The sequence below is a fragment of the Macrosteles quadrilineatus genome, unplaced genomic scaffold (assembly GCF_028750875.1).
Source record: "Macrosteles quadrilineatus isolate MER2022 unplaced genomic scaffold, UCM_ALF_1.0 Scaffold_4__1_contigs__length_99947679, whole genome shotgun sequence".
Taxonomy (NCBI): Eukaryota; Metazoa; Arthropoda; class Insecta; order Hemiptera; family Cicadellidae; genus Macrosteles; species Macrosteles quadrilineatus.
In genome coordinates, this window is record NW_026542597.1 from 71,563,713 (window position 1) to 71,589,536 (window position 25,824).

Here is a 25,824-nt window from a genome sequence, read left to right on the forward strand (position 1 = left end):
TGATCTGAACACGAAACAGCTATAGTCAACTAACTACAATCTAGGATCACTTGACGGATACAGGGAGGTAATTTAAACCTTTTTATTGCGTTAACACATTTGCCTCTAACACAACATATAGAAAGACACGTGTGGCATTGTAGACGGCAGGGCGCGTCCAACAAACGCCTGCTTGTCTTTATTAAACGCCATTTTAACACGTTCGCTGCTGAGCGCTAGATGCCGGGACGGCGCCAGTTGCTGAACTAACGCTCGGCCGCTGCGTTACATTGCCACCGATACACTGAATTACAGTAAAAACAACAGTAGTTATACTGGATGGCAATGTTCTGCAATAATACTGGCATTGGATTTAGTAATAAGTGATTCTGATAGATAGCAGCACTACCCAGGTTACAGTCGGTAAAGTAGTGTCGCTATCTAGCAGGAAAGAGGTAAAACAAAGCCCTGTTCCAAACAACCCTGGTGGTGATTTGGGAAACTATATTTTTTATTGTCAGAAAAGTACGTCCCCACGAGCTGCAAAGAAATATAGAACGCTTGTGACGTGCTGGCTTATCCATAGCAACGTTAAACAACAATGAACGGTGACGTTCTGGAACGTTCTTAGCTCCTGGCGCCGTGGCCCGGCTGACGTTCCGGAACGTCCGTAGCAGCGAACGTGTTAAAGTCCATAATATCAGTCTGTAAATAGATACTATTTCTGGGGGAAATCATGGATGTAAGAACCTGATGTGTGGAAACGACCAATGCTGTTCGTTGAATAACGAGGTGCATGAAATCTCACAGGATACTTTGAGATTCAAACTTCAAATTTTATATTACATTTATAAGAGGCAGATTCTTGAGCTGCCTCAACAAATGGTTTTCCTTGTCGTGTTTGCATGGTTTTCCTCCCCTTTAAGTGATTTAATTGTATTTATTGATGGTATGCCCATTGCGTTAGAACAGTGCCTCAGGGAAAATAAATTTATCGTTCTCATTAAGCAGTGCCTTATGGATAAAGGAAAGAAAACAATTAGATTTGTTTTTGAAATCTTACTATATCCTTTCAAAAAAGTAACTTTTTTTTAAGAGGTTAGTAATTTTATATTTAACTTCCTTTAAAGGATGAAGTGTTTTATTAACTGCAAACATAACTGTAATAAATATATAACTTTAGATATTGGTATTCTTCTGTTATAGGTATACACCAGGTATTATACACACTACTCCAGCACCAGCACAGTGTAAATTAAATAATAATGTTATAGACACTAGGTCTGGTTATTAAAATGGGTCGCTGGAATTTTATCCCCCTGGAATTTTACCCCCGCAGATTTGGAAGTCTATTGGAAATTGACTGAGTGTGATAAATTAGATTAGCAATGAAAACTGGAATTCTAACCCCTGACCAAATAACTAGCGTTTAGGCAACTGTAGCTGAATACCTGTTAATCGCCACCACTGACAATCGCTACCAACTTCGCTACGAGTCTCTACCTGCGACCGTGAGTCACCACCCTCACCGCTACGTGACGGCATACATTTTTCACCTCCCTTCACTAACCAAACCACCCTATTGGGAATGACCACTGAAGTAATACCTATAGTGCTATAATTCATTCTGTGTAAACGGTTCAGTGTTTACGGTACTATAGTTTATACTACTGATGTTCGATACAGAAGTCGACGCAGATTTTTTAATTACATTTTTAGCTGATGTAGTTTGGTTGTAATGTAACTTATATTGTACGATAGGGGCTTCCTGCCGCGCCGCACCATGCGGATTCTGCCTCTAATCTCACTTTTAATAAAGTTTAGATATTCAAGTTTGGAGGTGTACAGAATAGTTCCTAAACTTAGAAAACAAGGAGTACATTTAAATGTTCATAGTTTTATTCTTTGTATTAATCTAAAAACTAATATTGTTAACTCTTTTATAAAAATCAATATGACAGTCAGAATAAAAAGGAGCGCTGTTTTAAGAGTTTCAAAAACGATCTCGTGACTTTGATAATTCGTATATTGTAAACAAAAAGTCAGAACGTTACCAAATTTTAATAAAACTAGTTGTTTCCAGTTAATAATATTAACTATACAGTATTTAAAAATCATTAAAAATTTTTAATTACCTTTTAACTTATCAATACGAAAAAAGGAAGAACTTTTAAGCGCTTAACTTTTAATTAACCATAAATAAAAATCTTAAGCTCAATACTGTTTTAATAAAGGTTTTAACAGAGTAGGCTTAGAATACTGACTGACAGACCAGTTAAAATGTTCATCTTACTTTTAAAATGTTAAATAAGAAACTCTTCACATACTATGTTTTTTGTAAACACTCTAACGTCTTCAGCCAGATGACCTTGGTTTCGTTGTTATTTACCACTAGTAGTACGCTTATTCTGCGTGTAACAGGATGAGTGAACATGAGCGCAATAATGAAAGAGTTTACCCACACCTAGCACACTTACCGGTGTCACTGGTGTACACAATAATGTTATTTGTATGGGCAATGGGCAAATCAACCCATGAGTCAGGGCAAATAATGGTGAGTCGGTGACTCAAGTCGGTAGCGTCACACGAACTTCAGGCCCAAGGCAGCGATGCCGTGAGTTCGGATCCTGGTCACTGCCACTAAATTTTATCAGCACAGTTCACCTTTGTACTGTACCGGCTCACCAATTGCTTTGCTGTAAACGATCCACGCACGGGCGAGGTTAAAAGAGGCTGGACCAACCTCTTAAAAAAAACCATATCTCAGTCAACAACAATCCTAACTTCTCGTCCATTAATTAACCAAAGTCATTGGTAATATACGTAACGTATTTCCTGTTTCCCTCTCTTCTCATAGCATTTATTATTGCAGATACATTAATCTAACTGTCACAAAGGGTTCCCACACTCCGGACTCCTCACCTCGACTACTCCCTTCACCACTTCCTACGTCGTGGACCTGTTTCCCTCCCTTTCCATAGCATTTTTAGAATTGCAGATACTGTACATTATTCTAATTATCACAAAGGGTTAGTACACTCCGGAATGCTCGCCTCGACTATTTCCTTCACCACTTCCTACGTCGTAGACCTGTTTCCCTCCCTTCCTATAGCATTTTATAATTTCAAATAGATTAATTTAACTTTCACAAAGGGTTCCCACACTCCGGACTGTTCACCTTGACTACATCCTTCACCACTTCCTACGTCGTGGACCTGTTTCCCTCCCTTCCTAGAGCATTATAGAATTTCAAATAGATTTTTACACTCCAGAATGCTCGCCTCGACTACTTCCATTACCACTTCCTACGTCGTGGACCTGTTTCCCTCCCTTCCCATAGCATTTTAGTATTGCAGGTATATTAATCTAACTGTCAAAAGGGTTTCTACACTCCGGACTGCTCGCCTCGACTACTTCCATTACCACTTCCTACATCGTGGACCTGTTTCCCTCCCTTCCTATAGCATTTTATAATTTCAAATAGATTAATTTAACTTTCACAAAGGGTTCCCACACTCCGGACTGTTCACCTTGACTACATCCTTCACCACTTCCTACGTCGTGGACCTGTTTCCCTCCCTTCCTGTAGCATTTTAGTATTGCACGTATATTAATCTAACTGTCAAAAGGGTTTCTACTCTCCGGACTGCTTGCCTTGACTACTTCCATCACCGCTTCCTTCGTCGTGGACCTGTTTCCCTCCCTTCCGATAGCATTTTAGAATTGCAGTTACATTAATCTAACTATCACAAAGGGTTTTTACACTCCAGAATGCTCGCCTCGACTACTTCCATTACCACTTCCTACGTCGTGGACCTGTTTCCCTCCCTTCCCATAGCATTTTAGTATTGCAGGTACCTATATTAATCTAACTGTCAAAAGGGTTTCTACTCTCCGGACTGCTAGCCTTGACTACTTCCATCACTGCTTCCTTTGTCGTGGACCTGTTTCCCTCCCTTCCTATAGCATTTTAGTATTGCAGGTATATTAATCTAACTGTCACAAAGGGTTTCTACACTCCGGACTGCTCGCCTTGGCTACTTCCATCACCGCTTCCTACGTCGTGGACCTGTTTCCCTCCCTTCCTATAGCATTTTAGTATTGCAGGTATATTAATCTAACTGTCACAAAGGGTTTCTACACTCCGGACTGCTCGCCTTGACTACTTACATCACCGCTTCCTACGTCATGGACCTGTTTCCCTCCCTTCCCATAGCATTTTAGAATTGCAGTTACACTAATCTAACTGCCACAAAAGGTTTCTACACTCCATAATGCTTGCCTCGACTACTTCCATTACCACTTCCTACGTCGTGGACCTGTTTCCCTCCCTTCCTATAGCATTTTAGTATTGCAGGTATATTAATCTAACTGTCACAAAAGGGTTTCTACACTCCGGACTGCTCGCCTTGACTACTTCCATCACCGCTTCCGACGTCGTGGACCTGTTTCCTTCCCTTCCTATTGGAATTTAGAATTGCAGTTATATTAATCTAACTGCCACAAAGGGTTTCTACACTCCGGACTGCTCGCCTTGACTACTTCCTTTACCGCTTCTTACGTAGTGAACCTGTTTCCCTCCCTTCCCATAGCATTTTTAGAATTGCAGATACATTATTCTAATTGTCACAAAGGCTTCCCACACTCCGGACTGCTCACTTTGACTACTTCCTTCACCACTTCCTACATCGTGGACCTGTTTCTCTCCCTTCCCATAGCATATTTAGAATTGCAGATACATTATTCTAACTGTCATAAAGGTCCCCCACACTCCGCAGCGCTCTCCTTGACTACTTCCTTCACTATTTCCTTCACTTCTTCCTACATCGTAGACCTGTTTCCCTATCTTTCCATATACTACAGCATTTAACATTACATGCATTACATGCATTACATGCATTTAAGTATTACAGATACGTTAATTTAACAGTCATAAAGGGTTTCCGTACTCCTTTCTTTTCACTGCTCACCTTACCGCTTTCTTTACTACTCTCTACGTCGGGGATCTGTTCCCCCCCCCCCTTCGCATAGCATTTTAGTATAAAAATATACCAACATTTTTGAATATTTAATATTCAATGCCAACATTAAATTGAATAATGTAAAAAGTTGCTTTGTTCTAAATACATACATACCTATATACTTTTAATTAAAAGGCGAAATTTTAATACTGAACATAAACGGTATATAACTGCCGACTAATATTGTTAAGTTCAATTTATTATTATGAAAGTTGTGAGATTTAATTAGTTTAAATAACACTAGGGGAAACCCGTCGAAATCGACGGTTACTTTCAAGGCTTACGTTAATTCATCTAACTGCGATAAATTGGGTGAAATACAGTATACATATTTTGAGCATTTAGCATTGTTTAAAGAGTAATAAGTGTAAAAATAATAATAATGTTAATTGTGTTAGTTGCCAAATTTGTTGATCATTCAATGAATAAAATATTCCCCATACCGTACGTCATAGGAGTTATTATTAGTATGTTATGTGGTAGGCTATCTCGTCCTTTGGAAGAACCTTTAAATAGTATTAAAATCGTATCGGTGGATCTTTTGTAGTTTAACACTTCCGTGATTTCATCAGTGTAATAAGATTTTATTTGAAAAGAAAATATTTTTGGGAAGACATATTCTAACTTCAAAGGGAGGTATATCCGTTAATCCGTTACAGTGTAAGATTGATTTTTCCTTCGTCACGTCGCGTCAGTTCATATCGTACTTCTGTGCCAATGTGTGAACCCTCTAGCATAGTTTTGGAAATTGATTGTGGGGTTACTGTTAAAGCTGGGATTCCTTGACATGGGGGATGTCAGTTAGTTGTCTCAGCCTTATCAATAACATAAAGTTGTCAATATAATCTTTCTACGGAATGTTAGGTGTAGTGGAATACTTGAAGTGAAGGGATGGCTTTTATTCTTGAACTGTTAGGGGCCTCCTAGTTCATATGGTCTTGCAGCTTCATGGCAACAAATAATGCAAATGACATAGCAATGGGACATTTCCAAAAAGCAAAGATACTGTAAATTGGCTGTTACGTATATATTGACGTTTACATATTGTTAATCAACGTAAGGTATCTTATAAAGGATTATGTGATCTAGTTTAAAAGGAATAAGACCTTTCTGTCAAGACAGTAGCTGCTTAAATAGTAGGCCTATTTTCTCTTTATTGTACCATATTTTACAGCCAAAATGTAGTGTTATTTTCAATAATGTTACCAAACCAGTGCGCCAAAGTCCGTAATATAGGCAGGTGCAAATAATTTGTCAAGATGGGTAGGTACCATTTTAGGCAAGGTTTCTATGTTTGGATTTTATTAGACACAATAAGAGCAGATATTTCTACATAAATATTTGATATGTGTATTTAATATGATAAAATGTAGGCAAAAGTGGTGAAAAAGGCAGACACCAACCCGTACAATAGATATAAGATAGTTCAATAAGAAATAATTTAAGAATTGCTGTGATAAAAGGATTTTCCACTGATTTCGTAATGGAACGATATATTGCAAAACATGACATGATAAAGAAGAAATTCAATTTTAAAATCAGAAAATAACATTGCAAATACTTATTTGGTAGAATTCAGTAACTCCCAATAAATGTGTGTTGTTTGAAATACAATTTAAAACCGAACAGCTGTTTCATTTAAAAGTATTATTCACATGGCCAAAATGTTTTAAACAACTCTGTGGAGGGATCTTTAAAGGTTTCTGGGGCGGAGTCTTACGGGATTTTTCTAAGTTTTTGTTTTGATAACTCATCTATAGACCAAGACCTTTCTTTGGACACCTCTACCGAGTTTCTACGCCCAGCCGTTCTCTCAAATTAGTGGGGACAAAGTTTCCAATTAAATATTTAGATTCCCTCATGTTAATCTTATGGGAGAAACTCCAACTTTGATGGCCAGTGGGGCAAAGCCCGAGGATTTTTATTACAGGAATTGGTAAAAGGGGGTGTCTACACAAAAAATACTTTATTTTGACACGTCGTTTGTAAAAATCCGTCCATTATTAACGGAGGAGTAGTGTTTAGTAGAAATCGCCTTCACGTATTACATTAAGGATTATTCTGAAAGCTGTGAAATTATAATGATATATATTCATATACGCCAAACTGTTTACTCCATGAATGAAAGAGCTTAGAGTAAAAGTCGTTCTCTCTATCTTCTTAAGTAGACAACAAAATTGTTGGTCGCAAAACGTAAACAAATAAAAAGAAGAAGAAGGTAGCTCCTAATGTTATTCTTATGGGACAAATTTAAAAATGTTTTTTTAAGTATTTTATAATTACTACTGAGCGGAATCGTCTAGAATTTTAATGATGTCTTTACACTGGTGTAATAACTATTTGTGCAAAATTTGAACGCTATAAGTGCAACGGTTCTTGAGTTTTAGCATAGACAAAAAGAATTAAATATAGACCGTCAGCTGTGCTGCGGTTACCATAGGTTCTGACGCACACCGCTTGGAGCACCACGGTAGTTACGTCGTACGCGCTACGTAAACTACGGCGGTGTGCGCCGGAACCTATGGTAACCATGGCAACCGCAGCACGGCTGACAGTCTATATTTCATTCTTTTTGTCTATGGTTTTAGGTGCGAACACACACACACACACACATACTCCAGCGGACAACTTTTCTCCGACTCCGCTATACACGATACATAGATTCGTTCACTTCGTTCACTCATCTATTATTTTTAGATCATAAAAAGCGCGGCATCTTGACATTGCTACGTACAATTCCCCATGCTGAAAGCAGGGGATGCAGCTCTAGCAGATAAAGACCAACTTTTCAAGTGTCTGTCCTTTTGTAATAGTCATGGCAAAAGCGATTCGACAATCATGGGATCTGTCGACGTTTGAATTTTAGAGGAAAGTTTCCTTCTGATGGTTCTAAGCTTAATTGGGGCAGTAACACTCGTTTTTCAGCTGAACTTCAAGTAATAATTTCAAGACTTAGGACTTCATCATTCATCTCTTTCACCATTAATCTGGTTCTATTAACAAGAACTGTATAAAACTCAATTAAATCATTTCATAATGTTAGCATTGAACTAAACAATAACATCAGTGGCGGTTCTAGGACTTTGTTAAGGGGGGGGGTTTGGGGGGTGTGGAGCACCCACCAATTAGGCAGGGGGGTTCGGGGGGTCCTCCCCCGGGAAAATTTGAAATTTTCAAAGCCGTTTGGTGACTTTCTAAAGCCATTTTTAACACCTTAAACCGTGCCCAACTGTCCAAAAACTCCCATTTCACCTGTTGTTTCTCATGAACAAATAGACATTAAAAAAATTAAACTATGACGATTGCATTCATGAACTTCAAAACGCACTGTAGACTACGGCCATATCCTCCTAAAAGCCGTTGGGTGACTTTCTACAGCCAGTTTTAACGTCTAGAACTGTGTGCAAAACCTCCCATTTCCCCATTTATTTGTCATGAATATGTAGACATTTTTAAAACTAACTGACGATTGCATTCATATCTCAAAACATATTGTGGGCTACGGCCATATCCTCCTAAAACCTGTTTACTGATTTTCCAAAGGCATTATTTATGTCTATAATATCTGTGTCCAACTGTCCATAAATCTCCCATTTCACCTGTCATTTGTCTTTGTCATAAGTAAGTGTAGACATTTTAAAAATCTAACTAGGCCTATGACGAACTTGCATTCATGAATTTCAAAACATAGGCCTACTGTAGACAACGAAGCCAAATCTCCTAAAACAGTTTGGTGACTTTATTAAGCCATTTCTAACGGCTAAAACTATACCCAATTGTCATAAAACCTTCCATTTCACCTGTTATATGTCATGCAAGCAAGTAGACTCGTTTTTTAACCTTACGTTTTTCTCCATTTCATAGATCTGTCACAATATTATCGAATTCAGTAATAGTATTGACTATTTCAACTTTAACACTAGTGTTTACATATAGTCAATGGTAATTAATAGGCTACTGGTGCTACAGCCGATTGCTGATTGATGCCTGTGTAAAGTTAGTGGCTAGCAGACAATTTGACAACTGCTATGATGAAACATCAGGAAATCAGCCCTGTCCTCGCTTGCGCGCTCGGCGCTCGCTAGCCATTGCCCTAGCATGTCAACAGCTGACTGCTGTAACAATTGGATGATGCGTACAACTTTCCATAACTAGCGTTTATTCGATCAAGGTGCTATTGTCCACAAAGTTTATCTATGTGGAACTTAATACTACTCCTGCCATCGCTTATTAAGTTTAATAAAATTTACATTGATGTCTGTTTTATGACATTGCGTGTTTTAAGGACGAAATGTACGTTTAAATTTATTTTTTCAGGGTCCAAGGGGGGGGGCTTTAGCCCCTATAGCCCCCCCCTTGGAACCGCCACTGAATAACATTGAATTAAACAAACATAATAATAAATAATTCTGAACATCTGTGAATCTTAATAACATATGTAACAAAGACATTGAAGAAAAATAGAGCAAAGAAAATTGTACATACAAGAGGTAATAATAATTGAGCGGAGCGAAGCGAAGCGAGTGAAGCTCTTTACTACACTCCTGCTTTTGCTTTACAAAAACGGCTGAAGCGATCACACCAAATTCAGCACAATTATAGTAACCAACCATGGAAAGGTATAAATCTGAAATGGTGCTAATCGGACCACAGGGTTTTTCTCTACCTGAATTTAAACTTTTGGAAATTTAACCTGGGCCTTATGGGTTAATTGGTTGCCAAGACATTATTTGCAGGATAACAATAAAATAGTAAACAAGAGACGCAACATATGTTAGCGAATTATCTAAACAGCACAAAATACACATACCGTACAGAGGAAAAGGGAAGCACAATCTAAATTAATATAATGATATAATTCAGCATAATTTAGTACAAAATGAATAACCAATAATTATGGTCACCGGAATAAGGCTGATGCAAAATTGACTTTAATTAATCCAAATAGCCATTCCATTTATGTGAACCAAATATAGGCCTACAATTGAGTTTGGATACTGCAAGTAGACTTTGCATTTTATGTGAACTAGACGTGTCAATAATGCAGACTTTGAATAGAAACTGTAATTAGGAATTCCATTAATGTGAACCAAATATACCACTGAGTTTAGATACTGCAAGTAGACATTCCATTGACATGGACCAGTTGTACCATTGACTTTGGATACTGCAAATAGGCACTCCATGATGTGAATCAAATGAACCATTGCTTTGGATCCTGCAAGTAGACAATTCCATAATTTTTGTGAACCAAATAATGTACCATTGAGTTTGGATACCGCAAGTAAACAATTCGTTTATGTGAACCCGACGTATCATTGAATTTTTTATACTGCAAATAGACATTCCATTTATTTAAGTGAACCAGAAGAAACCCTACCATTATGACTTTGGATACTGCAAATGGACATCTTATTTATGTGAACCAAATGGACCATTGTCTTAGATACTGCAAGTAGATTTCTCTTTTATGTTAAGCAGGTGTACCATCGATTTAGGATACTCCAAGTAGACAATTCATTTACGTGAACCAGGCCTATAATTGACTTTGAATACTGCAAATAGACATTATAAATTAATGTGACATTACATTTATGTGAACCAAATATACCATTTGATATTGGATACTAAGAGTATTTAATCTCATTTAAGAGGAATAGAATGAAGCATCGACTTTAGAAAAGTATTGGATTAATATGCTAGCTCCGCTCAATATTGCAAGCAGACAACTGCATTGTACACCTAGTAAAATATTTGTAAATAGGTTTGTAAAGAAGTGGCTTTTTACTTTTCCTGGAGTTGAAACATTATTGTCCTAGTTGTTGCAAATGGAAGTACACATGTTTTGATTTTTTCTGTACTGTCAAATCAAATCAAATCAAATCAAAATCTCCTTTATTCATGAATGTACAAGTACAAAGAATAGAGTCAGTGAGTACTTATTGTCTATTCACAATATTTTAAATTATAAAATTCCTCAAAGGAGTAAATTGCTTTTTCTACTAGGTATTTTTTAAGTTTAAAGTAAAATGTCCTACTATTACATTAATTTTTTATATCTTTTGGTAAAAAATTTATATATCTAAGGCCTCTATACACTGTGTTTTTTTTATAAAATTCTAAATTATGCCTGTTTTGTATAACATATTGTGCATTTCTGGTATTATATCTATTACTGGTAGGCCTACTTAGTTCTAGCTGTATTTTTGGTAAATGGTGCTGCTTAGTATATTTTATTGTCTCATATATATAAATTCCAAACACTGTTAGGATTTCCAAATTAGAAAAATGATACTTTACACTTTCAATCCAATTTAAACTTAGCATTAATCTAATAGCTTTCTTTTGTAACAGAAGTATTTGATTAAGGTTTGATTTTGAGGTCCCTCCGTACACACTAATTCCGTATGATATAAATGAATGTACAAAAGCATAATACACCAGTTTTAGAGCCGAAAGATCACAGACATAGGACATCCTTCGAAGAGCATACAAGCCTGATGAAATTTTGCCTACAACATGCTGGACATGAGAGTCCCAACTTAAATTGTTATCTATATATTAATTTGAAACTGTTTTTCTTTGTCATAGCTATTTTGAGAGAACGGCTGGGTGTAGAAACTCGGTAGAGGTGTCTAAAGAAAGGTCTTGGTCTGTAGATGAGCCATCAAAAGAGAAACATGGTGAATTCCCTTGGGGCTCTGCCCCAGTGGCCTTTTAATTCCCATCCCATGTTATTCTTATGGAGGAAAACGGGGTTTTTGTCACAGCTAATTTGAGAGAGCGGCTGGGCGTAGAAACTTGGTAGGGGTCTCTAAAGAAAGGTCTTGGTCTGTAGATGAGCCATCAAAAGAGGAACGAGGTAAATTCCCATGGGGCTCTGCCCCAGAAGCTTTTAAAGTTGCCTCTTCAGATTTGTTTACATTACGACCATATGCATAATTCTACACTACTTTTTAATGAAACAGCTGTTAATATTAAAATTGTGATTTATTGAATTTGTCAAAATGAAGTACAGTATTTGCAATGGGGTTTTCTGATTTTAAATTGAATTTTCTTCTGCATCGTGTCATGTTTTGCAATATAATGTTCTATTACCAAATCAGTGGAAAATCATAATATCACAGTAACTCTTAAAATTATTTCTTTAGGAGTTAACTTATTTCTATTGTATGGGTTGGTTTCTGCCTTTTTTACCACTTCTTGGAGATTGTGCGTAGGTGATATTCGTTGGCATATTGCATCTGTAGACGAAACTTGGGTTGGTGTAATTATTACAATGGAAAAGAGCGAGGAATCCTGGACAATTTGATATGGGCTAAAAATAAAACTGAATTAACACTGTTCTACATTTCTTGAGCAATCATTGAAATAATCGATTTGCAAACAATGGAAACATAGAAAAAGTCATAGAACACAACCAAGTAGAAGAAATAGAAATGATTTTTTGTTTAATTTATAGTCTTTGTCATAGACAACCTAATGCGTATATGAGAGGGAAAAATTTGTAGAAAACACTAAAAAAACAAGATAAGCTTTTTGAAAAAAGATAATATGATATTTACAAAAGATTTTGATTATATCTAACTGTTGTGTAGATCGTGAGTATTTCCATAATCTTTGAATCGCCTGTAATGCTTCGCAATTGCTCGAATTCGAGCAACAGGTACACTAGTCAATAATAATTCCTAAAAATTTTAAATCATTTACTTTATTAATTTTAGCATTAGTCTTCAAAATTGTCTCATTTTTTTATTTTTATTTGTACAGAAAGAAATGTAACTACTTTTATTTTCATTTAAAAGTAAATTTTTGCTGTTAAAAAAGTTTTTAATCTTGTTAATAGAGTTAGAATAAGAATTTTGTACAGCTTCGAGAGTTTTGCCTGTCACCAAAAGGCTTGTATCGTCTGCATATAGGCAAACTTTGCTATCTGTTCCTGAAATAAAACTAGGTAACCCCTTGATATAGCACAAAAACAGAAGCGGTCCTAGGATAGATCCTTGGGGTACTCCGTATTTCATAGATTGTATTGTTGAATTATGAAATTGTATAACATTTTTTGTACTAAGCCCTTTTGTGACGGTATATTGTTTCCTATCATTAAGATATGATTTAAACCATTCTATCTGGCGATTTTTTATTCCTAAGGATTGTAATGTTTTTATTAATTCTGAATGATTTACACTATCAAAAGCGCGAGTAAGATCTAGAAAGATCCCCAAAGTTTTATTTTTTTTATCTATGCTTTCAATTATTGATGTCACAAAATCTACACAAGCGGTTGTCGTTGACCTTCCAGCTCTAAACCCATGCTGATCTTCATCAAATAATTTATTTTTCTCTAAAAAATCTACTAATTGATCGTACACAACTTTTTCAAAAATTTTAGAAAAATTTGATAGTAGAGAAACTGGACGATAATTGAGAGGATCGGTTTCTAAACCTTTCTTAAAAATTGGAATAACTTTTGCTATTTTTAATTTGTTGGGAAATATACCGCAGATTAAAGAAGAATTTACTAGATGTGTTAACGGTTTTGAAATTTCATGTTTGATTGATTTTAACAAAGACATTGGGACCTCATCAAATCCCGAAGAAGTTTTATTTGGCCTACTTGAAATTACTTTAATTATTTCATCTTCAGTCACTGTCCTAAACTTGAAAGTACTGTCAGAAAAAGAAGTAGGAGTTGAATAAATCGTGTTTTGGGATAAATGAGGAATAACTTGACTTTCAACAGCATTAATAAAAATGTCATTAAAAATATTAGATACTTCCAATGGTTCTCTAACCAGTTTCCCTGATTTATTTGTTAGTTCAATTTTTGGGACATGAGCTATAGCAGTAGGCCTACCACCTACTTCACTGTTAATTAAACTCCAAGTTGTTTTGATTACATTGTCAGAGGTTTTTACTTTATCATTGAAATATTTACTTTTTGCCTGAATAATCATTTTTCTAAAACTAGATTTAATACTATTTACATTTTCTTGTGATACATGATATTTTGCCATTCTTTATAATTTCATTATTTTTATTTTTAATATCCTGAGAAATCCAGCCAGAGTAGTTTTTTTTGCAAGGTATGATTAATTTTGGAAAGTGAACATTAAAATAAAACATAAAAATTGAGTGAAAAGTATCAAATTTATATTCAGGAGATATGCGTTATAAATATCAGCCCAATTTTCCAACATTAGATCTCTTTTAAATGCCTTTATATTTTGATCTGATAATTTTCTTACCTCTTTTTTAACTGTTTTTTCTTTCTGTAATTTTAAATCTAACAGTGTAATTATCTGTCCATCATGATCAGATATCTCTGTACTGTAATAATACCTGATACCGCAATTTTACTTTTTACAATGTTTGTTATGCAATTATCTATTGCACTAACACTGTATTTTATTGTTATTATCTATCACTTTTATGTTTTATTTGAATCTGTGGAAAAACGTTTATTTCATAATTTTAAATTGTTTTGATACAAATTTGCCATTATATATGTTTAATCTTTATAATAGCATAATGTATTATTTGTTTTTGTTCTCCAGTACGTCTTTTAGATTGTAATGGTTCCTCAACACGAGAAAATGAGGAACCTAACTATTCATTCTCAATTTGTATTGGTTATAACTATGTCTTGTATCCTATGTAATGTATATTAATTGTCAATTGTTATTTTGTTGTATTGTTGAATGAATAAAGATATTTTGAATTGAATTAAGTTTTGCTAAGGAAATTTCTTTGTGTAGTACTTTTACTCTTTAATTGTATAAACTGCTGTTTTCAGGTAATTTGGCAGGTAAACTCACTTACGGTGTCCAGTTGTGGTTTCCTCTGGAGGTGATAGCGGGTCAAATATTTCCTTTCTTCATCACTGTCGCTCATGAAGGGGAAAATCAAATTATCGAACTTACCACACCATCAAAATTATTGATCAGACTAAGACCGAGCGACAAAATCCAAAACTTTGATACAAAATGTTCAGGTGGTAAATGCAGGTGTGATACCAAAGGTACATTTCTAAATGAGTTATATTTAATAGAAAAATTTTAGTAATTCCAAAATGTTAATTTTGAATTTTAAACATGTTTTTAAATTAGAATAACAAATCAAGTCGTTTATAAATCAATGTGAGATCCACTCTGTATCCAATTCTAATATTACATGAGTATCACATGAATTTCAAAAAAATAGACCGATTATAAACTTATAGAACATTATAATACTAAATATGTAAGGATGTAGCAGTGAAGTTTATTTTTTGTACAGAAACCTGATTAAAAGCCAAGTTGGTGAAAAGTGTATTTAATTTTTATTTATTAGAACACATAATAAAAGATTCAAATTTTGAAATTTGTATGTAACTTTATGAAACGTTGATAATTAACAACTATCTAATTAATTTTGTCATGGTTGTAATAATGATTAAAGCCAATTATGTCAATATAACTAATACTACTCACCAAGTGTAAATATAGTTTTCACATACTCTGTCAAAATAATGTTTTATAATTATACAATTTAAATTTTTTTCAGGGAATTGCAAAACAGCTTACAAAGGAATTTTGATATCCGACCTCTATTATTTGAAAGAGAATTTTTTCCACTTGCCAATGCTGTTTTTAAATTTACATACACTAGCAATTGTGACCAATGTTACCATAAAGGTGTACAATGAGAAATTGAATCTTACTGAACCAGTTTATCAAGAAACAATAAACTCTCTTGCCAAGTTGAGGTTACAAGACGTGTACTTTTACGACGAAGTCCAACCAAATTGTGCCTGTCAAGTTATTTCAGCGTCAGGGTCCATAGAGTCTAGACCTAGTATTTGGTAAGGCAACTGATGTATACAGATAAACTGGTTTATTAACTGGTTAGCTGGTTTATTACTGGCTTAGGATATTTATATCCTAGGAAATCATAACTGTGACAAGCTTGCAATTGGTTGCCAATCATAATATGGCCACGTTAATTAATCAGTGTGGGAATTTTTTTGAGAGGGAAAAATAGTTTTTTTACAGATACCTAAAAGGTAAGGGTGGGGATGCGGATGCCTTCCCACCTCCCTCATAGAGACCCACAACTATAAAACATCTCTTCTTACCCTTCTCTGGCATTGCATCTCATGACTGTAATGTATTTATTATAGTAGCAATAACTGTATACCAATGTAATCAATGGCTTACTAATCTATATACTTACTTACTCTTACTCCTGTGGCCATTGGAAACCTAGGTGGTTTTTGGCCTCACCAACCATGTGCCTCCAAGCTCTTCTATCCTCTGCCAGCTCCAAGTCTGCTCCCATTCCTCTCTAGTCCTTCGTTGCCTCAACAACCCATCGCATTCTTGGTCTACCTAATGGTCTCCTTCCTTCTGGTATACCTCTGAGTACCATCTTTACCATCTCTCTCTCTCTCACTTCTACGGTTAATATGGCCCATCCATCTCAACCTCCTACTCTTAACTATTCCCACAATATCTGGTTCACCAAATAATTCTTTTAACTCTCTATTTTTCCTTATCCTCCATGCATTTCCTTCTTTTACTGGTCCAAAAATTCTTCTCAAAATGTTGTTTTCAAAAGTAATGACCCGTATAGCAATACAGGTTGCACTATAGTTTTATACATTTTTATTTTAGTGGTTTTTGATAGCAGTTTGCTTTTGAATAATTTTATTAAACTCCAGTATGATCTTTCTGCTGCTGTGAGTCTGCTCTGAATTTCTATTTCTTCTCTATTATTGTTTGTGATCATCACTCCCAAATACTTAAATATACAAGTTTTCTGGAACCTATAGTTTAATACTTCTAAGTGGTCTTCCTCGTCATCTTGCCTACTTATTTTCATGTATTTGGTTTTGTTTTCATTTATTTGTAAACCCACTTTTCTTGCTTCTTTAATTAGTAGGTACTTCTGTTAGCACTTTGAGATTATTTTTGTTTTCAGCTACAATGGCTACATCATCTGTGAATGCTAGAAGGTTTATTTTATCAGTAAGTCTTGCCCCTCCTTCACTATTTCTTGTTTTCTTGAGAGCTTCTTCTAGTGCCATATTGAATAATAATGGCGATAGACCATCACCATGTCTCACTCCGGTATTTATATTAAATGTATCTGTATATTCTTTCCCTATTTTTACTTTCCCTTTGGATTCGTTTAAACACATTTTTGCCAACTGAATTATTTTATTATACGAAGTACCTGGAGACCGAGCTTTGCTCGGGAAAAATCATTATTTTACTCTGAAAGCGGGGTTAGTATTGCAGATACATAAATCCATTTCCAAACTCCACACTGCTCGCCTTTACTACTTCCTTCAGCACTCCCTACGTCATGGACATTTTTCTCTCCCTTCCCATTGCATGTTAGGATTGCAGATACATTAATGTAATTGCCACCTACAGTTCCCCACTCTGAACTGCTAGCCTACTACTTCCTTCACCACTTCCTACAAAGCGGACCTGTTTTCCTCCCTTCCCATTTCATTTAAAGATTGCAGATACCTTGATCTAATCGTCATAAACAGTTCCCACACTCCGGACAGCTCGGCTTGACTACTTCCTTCACCACTTCCTACGTCGCGGGCCTGTTTTCCTCCCTTCCCATAGCATTTTAGGATTCCAGATACCTTAATCTAATCGTCATAAACGGTTCCCACACTCCGGACAGCTCGCCTTACCATGGCCTTGACTACTTCCTTCACCACTTCCTACGTCGTCGCGGACCTGTTTTCCTCCCTTCCCATACCATTTTAGGATTGCAGATACCCTAATCTTATCGTCATAAACAGTTTCCACACTCCGAACAGCTCGTCTTTACTTACTTCCTTCACCACTTCCTACGTCGCGGACCTGTTTCCTTCCCTTCCAATAGCATTTTAGGATTGCATATAACCTTAATCTAATCGTCATAAACAGATCCCACACTTCATACTGCTTGCCTTTACTAGGCCTACAATGTATCACTACAATGTACAATGTATGACTTTCAGTTTCATTTTTCTACGTAATTAGATTTTTGCTGGCAGTTCTAACTGCAGTAAACTCGTTTTTAGGCCAGAAATAAACTATTTATAACATTTGAAGAAAATCGTCGGAGCCGTTTTCGAGATATTTGTGCAAGCAAGCATACATACATACATACATACAAGCAAACATTGTTCATATTAGAGTATAGGATATGAATTACTAATCTATATGGCATAATAAATGTGATTGGCCAACAGCCTATCCCCACCCCTACCCAGGGTCCTGTGTGGCCAGTCCATCATACTCTATACTTTTCTTCCGGCATCATCTCTCGATCATGGAATCTCCTTCCCTCACCATGTTGGACTGTCACAAGTCTGTATAAAACCGTGTTATTATTTATACCTCGGTACACCCCAATTAGCAATGACATGGCTTGACATAACTTTAAACTTTATCATGACATAACTTTTGATGAAAGTATGTGTAAAACAGTAGATTTTGGAGTTTCTGATCATTTTGGTCAAATAATTTGCCACAAGGCTGAGATTGTAAATAGTAATGTTAAAAGGTATTCCTCAAAACGTATAATAAGCCAAGAAAATATCAGATTCCTATACAACTGCTTATCAGCTGAGAATTGGAATAATTGTATGTCACAGCTTACATGTAATGAGAGTTTTAATGTTTTTTTTCAATACTTTATATAGCTCCTTTTAGTACAGGTAAAATAATACAAAAACACTCCATATAAACAACAAAATTTGTACATTAATGAAATTTCACATGTGAGTTACTAATAATATGAGAAATGAAGATCCGATGAGTCCCCAAAATTTTGGGTGTCCTAAGGCCCTTTTTGGGGCCCTTTTTGTTCCGAAGGGCCCTTGTTCTTGAATAATTTTGTTTTTACGTTTAAGGTCGAGTGAGGTGTGGTTTTCGATGGTTTTAGTTATTTTAAATCGATTGGAACTAGTTTTAAGTGTATTAAACCACTCCATACAGGGTGTTTCAAAATATTATTACTTTTTACGATATTTAAACATTTATTCATAAAGTGATAAAATTAGTTACCCCCATGCTCTATATAAAAGGGGATTATTGAAAATAACTGTAATTCTTTACTATATAAGAGGGAAGGATCTCAAGGAGTAAGAGAACATATTAAATACCCCCGTCACAGCAAACCTGCAGACTAAGCGAATTTTCATTTGCCCGATTTTCAATTAAATCTAATAGTTTAATGAAATGAGGTCTAATAGTTTAATGAATACTTAGGTTTGCTGCTACAAGGAGGCTAATAAAGTGTGTTTATAGTGAAATATTAATAGCCTAGTATAAAACAAATACCACTCCATACAGGGTGTTTCGAAATATTATTACTTTTTACGATATTTAAACATTTATTCATAAAGTGATAAAATTAGTTACCTCCATGCTCTATATAAAAAGGGATTATTGAAAATAACTGTAATTCTTTACTATATAAGAGGGAAGGAACTCAAGGAGTAACAGAAAATATTAAATACCCCCGTCACAGCAAACCTGCAGACAAAGCGAATTTTCATTTGCCCGATTTTCAATTAAATCTAATAGTTTAATGAAATGATGTCTAATAGTTTAATGATTACTTAGGTTTGCTGCTACAAGGAGGCTAATAAAGTGTGTTTATAATAAAATATTAATAGCCTAGTATAAAACAAATAAATTTGACAAGTTTTATTAAGACATATCTATAAACAAACATACAAAATTATTTTACACTATTCTCCTTAAGAATAACATGGAATTTTAAATTTACAATTTTTGAATTTTATTCGTAACTAATCCACTTACAAAACACGTTAATATACTAAATTATTTGTTTTCTTTAAGCTCTTTAAAATGCTGTAGAGAAAAATTGGGAAACTTTGTCTTTTGAGGGTCAAAGATTGCAAACTTTTACCACATAAAACCCTGTTTTATGGACCGATTATGCCGGTTTCGTTAAAATTGAACCAAAATTACTCGAGTTATCATGTTTACGGACACGTATATAACATGGATATATTATATTATATATATGTATATAAACACATGTATAATATTTTGAGTGGATGGTGCTTTAGGCTTCTGGGAGCATCGAAATGAAAACGTAAATCGGTTTCGGGTCTATGTTTTACCATAAGACCTTCGGTAATATCTTATCTCCTAAATGGGATGTTCGCTAAAAGGGGATGGATTAAGTTTTAGTTTTACACTATAACATAATAACATAGGTTACTAAGCAAAAATTTCAACTTTTAAGGTGGTGTGAATAATCTTTCAACGTGTTTTTTATGCAAATCTATTAAGACCAATTTCAAATTGATATGTATTTTTCTAAGGTAGTTATTTAATTTATTTTTTTACATTTATTAAAAATTAAAACAATTGTATTTGTATAAAACCTTACATTACGTGTTAAAATGAAGTACTTAAACTAAAGCTATTTTTCTACAATTTATGTAGTATCTCTCTTTACAATTTCATCATCACAATAATTATTCTCAGACGACTCATTAACAATTTTATTATTCTTAGCAACTTGTCCATCTTTACTGATTTTGTCCAAGTTGGTGTTCAAGCAGGATTCCCCTTTACAAACCTAAAACCTTGCATATTGCAGAACAGGCAACACCAATCTTAAAGCACGAACGATGTGGTGCAAGAACACCTTTCATTCATACTGACGTTTGCAACTTGTATCTTAAGTTCCTCAAACTTATTTTCAATCAATACAAGTACAGTTATCTTTCGTGGTTATGACGACCAGGACAGCACTAAGACATCAGAGCAGCATTGTCGGTACAAGCATTTTTGTCCTGAATAATGGGAACGAGGTTTATGGGGTAAAAATTGGGTTTTCTTATTTACTTTATCCTCAAAACACAAAGTTTCCCAATTTTTCTCTAGAACATTTTAAATAGCTGAAAAACAAATAATTTAGTATTAACGTGTTTTTGTATGGTTATTGGTTAGGGATAAAAATTCTAAAATTCTAAATTTAAAATTCCCATGTAATTCTTATGTAGAATAGTGTAAAATGATTTTGTTTGTTTGTTAATAGATATATTTTGATCAAACTTGTCAAATTTATTTGTTTTATACTGGGCTATTAATATTTTACTATAAACACACTTTATTAGCCTCCTTGTAGCAGCAAACCTAGGTAATCGTTAAACGCAATGCTATTTTAGATTTAATTGAAAATCAAGTAAGTAAAACGGAAATTCGCTAGGTCTGCAGGTTTGCTGTGACGGGGGTATTTAATATTTTCTCTTACTCCTTGAGATCCTTCCCTCTTATATAGTAAAGAATTACAGTTATTTTCAATAATCCCCTTTAATATAGAGCATGGGGGTAACTAATTTTATCACTTTATGAATAAATGTTTAAATATCGTAAAAAGTAATAATATTTCGAAACACCCTGTATGGAGTGGTTTAATACACTTAAAACTAGTCCCAATCGATTTAAAATAACTAAAACCATCGAAAACCACACTTCACTCGACCTTAAACGGAAAAACAAAATTATTCAGGAACAAGGGCCCTGCGGAACAAAAAGGGCTCCAAAAAGGGCCTTAGGACACCCAAAATTTTGGGGACTCATCGGATCTTCATTTCTCATATTATTAGTAACTCACAGGTGAAATTTCATTAATGTACAAATTTTGTTGTTTATAAAACCCTATTTTACCTGTACTACTTTGTACATAATTGTCCTATCAGCACAAAAGCTGTTAATAATAATAAAGGGAAAAGTGCTTGGGTAACAAGGGGAATTAAAGTGTCGAGTTGGAGGAAATTGGAATTGTATAAAATCTCTAGATATAAATCGAGTCCTGCTTTTATGGAGTATTTTAAGAATTATAAACGGGTGTTTAGAAAAGTAGTTTCTGCAGCAAAAAAGTTGTATAATGTTAATTTAATAAAAGCAAGTGACAATGTAACTAGAACAACTTGGAATATTGTTAAAAAAGAGTTAGGGCAATGTGTAGAAGATCAGTCGTGTCCAGTGATAAGAATTAATGGGGAGGTGGTAGTAAAACCAATATCAGTAGCTAACAGTATGAACAATTTTTTTACAAGCATAGCAAAAGATTTTCATTCTCATGTTTCTTTTTCAGAATCTGTTAAGAGCGCAAAAAAGGCATCTTTAAAAGTTCCTAATTCTTTCAAGTTTCAACCGGTATCAGAATCTTTTGTCTTTTCATGTATAAAAAAACTCAAAAACAAACCATCCACAGGATGGGACGAAATTCCAGCACATCTTATAAAATCTTTAGCTCCTTGTATCTTAAAACCTCCAACTCATTGTATCAATATATCACTGTTAGCAAGGCTCTTTTCCAGACAAATTAAAATATGCACAAATCAAACCAGTATTTAAAAAAGGTGACTCCCATGAAATATCTAACTATTGACCAATCGCTCTTTATTTGCCAGTCATCTCAAAGTTGTTTGAAGAGGCTGCTCTATCACAGCTAGTTCCATTCCTTGAAACAAACGAATTACTCAACAAAGATCAGTTTGGTTTTAGACAAAATAGGAGTACCTCAGATGCTGAGCTTATTTCTGATACTGTGGAGGCCCTGGATAGATCCCAGAGGGCAATTCGTGTTTTCTGTGATCTTTCCAAGGCCTTCGACTGTGTGAGGCATGACATTCTTCTGGAAAAACTTAAACTATATGGAATTGTTGGTTCTTCCTTGGCCTGGTTCAAATGCTATCTTCAAGGACGTTATCAACGAGTTGTCATCAAAGATAAATCTAACATTAAAAATTTCTCAAACTGGTGTCCGGTTCTTCATGGTGTTCCTCAAGGGTCTAAAGTTGGACCTCTTCTTTTTATTCTCTACAAAATGATCTAGCTGCCACATTGGATTCCAGAATCATACAATTTGCTGATGACACCACTGTGTTGGTCAAAGCCCCATCTGTTGCCCTAGCGTCTATCAAAGCATCGGAAAATTTGAACAAAATAGAACTTTGGTTAAAACAAAATGGTCTTCATCTCAACTGTTCAAAAACACTTACTTCATTTTCACAATCCACAGTTAAATACAGAAAAGGTAACCATCAGCTTGGATTCTGGGGAACAAATCAAGGCTTCAGAAAACATAAAATTTCTGGGTTTGTATATGAATGAACATTTAAAATGGACAGAACATCGATTTTAGGTGACTAAATCATTAGCCAAAGCTTTGTTTGGATTAAGGGTCATCTTCAAAACAATGGGACTAAATGCTGCTTTGACTGTTTACCATTCCTATTTTATGTCCAGAGCTTGCTATGGCATTATTTCTTGGGGCAGCTCTCCGATCATAGATGGGTTTTTTATTCTTCAAAAAAAGGCCATAAGAGTTTTAACTGACACTGCACCTCATACTTCTTGCTGTCCTCTGTTTGTACATTTGAAACTATTAACAATTCATGCTGTGTATGTATATCAACTTTGTATATTTGTTAAAAAACACTTGACCTCATTCTCATCAAAAAATCACCAACATCCATATAACACTCGACATAGAAACACTCTTCAGTTCTCTATCCATAAAACAGTTATTTATGAGAAAGCTCCTTTTAGGAAGCTATTTAACCACCTCCCTAACCAAATCAAATTGACAGAAAAGATGGATATTTTAAAAAAAACTACTTAGGGAACATTTGGAACTACTTTGTCCTTATTCAGTTGATGAATTTTTTTGTAACTAACTCTTTTTGTTATATTTCAATCTTCTGACCTTATTTTTTAATATATTACTAACTACAATGAAATAAAATATATAATATCATGTATTTTGTTGTGAAAAACTGACGTGTCATATGTTTACTGGTGATGTATCACAATTATGTAAATTCTATGTGACAAATAAACATTTCATTTCATTTCAACATTTCATTTCATTTCAACATTTCATTTCATTTCATTTCATTTCTTGGTTGGTCCTTCGCAATCATTGTTCTGAGTAAACTTCACGTCTGAGATTGTATAAGCAGTTCTTACAAATACAGTAGACTCCCTCCTATCCGAACTACTCAGGACCGTAGCCAGTCCGGATAACGGTTTTTTGGGCAAACCTACGTCCCAAAAAACTTGTTAAAACGGACCGTTTAAATGCATACTGTATACAGTATTTGACTTAAATTTAGGAGAGCATTGTATTTACACACGTGATCACTGGTCCCAAATCTTTCCCACAAGAACAGTCGTTTTAGTATAGGCCTATGCTGATAAAAATTTTCCGGTTAAAGAGATGTCATTTCCGCTGAGTGTAGTCCGATTAAACCGATGTCCGGTTAAAAGGTGTCCGGATAAGAGGCAGTCTACTGTATGTCCTTCAAACATGTATTCATGGCTTTGTAACACATCTCTTTGTTTTTGAAATTGCTGGCAATGTGTCCAAACCCAAGGCAACAAAAACATAGCTTGACTACTTAATCCTAGACCCTGAACACATGGGAGCGTTGGAACGCGCGTTTGGAGTAGAAGGGAGTAGGTTTTGTGTATGTTTACTGTTTACGTCTATAATACCTTATAGTAATTACGAGGTTCTCTTCTGTTGAAATCCAATCCATAACAATGCTCTCACAAGGTGCTACTAGACTGGCTTTAAGGCTACGTACACATGGGAGCGTTGCAACACACATTGTAACGCGCTTCAGATAAGCCTTTGCGTACACATGACAGCGTTGCAACGCGCGTTTGAGCAATTGTCTCATGGCACGTCCCGGCATAGCCATAAAAGTCGAAAAGGAAGTTTTTGTTTGGGATTTGTACCATATATATCAAGAACGAAAACAAAATGAAAATACCTCTGTTGCAGCTTAATTTAATATTTCAATTATAAAATATTAAATGAACTTTTGGCCTTTGTGGACATCAAAATGAAAAAGTAAAGCGTTCCTGGGTAACCATGCCGGGGAAAATTCCCTAAGAACACTTGGGACATCCAATTTTACAAGAACATTTAGCTCGTATGTTTGTTTTACTTTGTAACCTAATCGAGGATATGAAAATAAGCTTTTTAATTACCAAAGCATGCTCATTGCTTCATTTAACGAAAGTTAAAGTCTGTTTAGCACCTTGTGAGAGCATTGTTAGGGATTGGATTTTTCAACAGAAGAGAACATCGTAATTACCAAAAGGTGTTGGATAGCATAAGGTAGCGGGTTTGTTCTTAGACCTGCAAAAAGCATTTTATTCAATATCACATGATATATTAATTTCAAGGCTTTTAGTACCTTGGGTATAGATGGGACTGCCTCAAATTTGCTTAAATCTTATCTCTCTCACAGAAAACAGTTTGTTGAAATTATCTATCATAACCGTAAAAACTATAAAATTCCATGTCAATCTTACACTGACTTAAAATATGGGGTTAGTAATGGGGTTCCGCAGGGATCCATTCTGGGGCCTCTTTTATTCATTATTTATTTAAGAGATTTTCCGCAACTCAGCAATTTAAGTAAACTCTGCTTGTATGCTGATGATACCAATTTTAAAATCGTATAGCCTCAACAAATGAAGAATTAGAAAGCAAGGCAAAATCAGACATGTGCGTTTTAAATGATTTTTTAACTTCCAAAATCTAAATCTCAATGTGGATAAAACAAGTATCATAAATTTTCAAACTCAACCAACCAGAAATCAACGCCAACCGATTATTAAATTTAATAATAAAACCATTGAAGTTAAGGATAGTACTAAATTTGTAGGATTGATAATACAGTAGAACCTCTTTAATCCGAACCCCCGTGATCCGAACGTCCACTAATCCGAACACCTCATTGCTGTACTTTATACACAGTACAGTA

General features: G+C 35.0%; 1 protein-coding gene across 1 annotated transcript in view; it reads left to right on the forward strand.

Moving 5' to 3' along the window:
• Nucleotides 1–25,824, forward strand: part of LOC128993039 (uncharacterized) — a 73,679-nt gene that overhangs the window by 2,110 nt on the left and 45,745 nt on the right. Inside the window, exons 2-3 of the mRNA XM_054416793.1 lie at nt 14,797–15,021; nt 15,546–15,843. Of these exons, the coding sequence (XP_054272768.1) occupies nt 14,797–15,021; nt 15,546–15,843 (523 nt within the window). The remainder of the gene's footprint in view (nt 1–14,796; nt 15,022–15,545; nt 15,844–25,824) is intronic.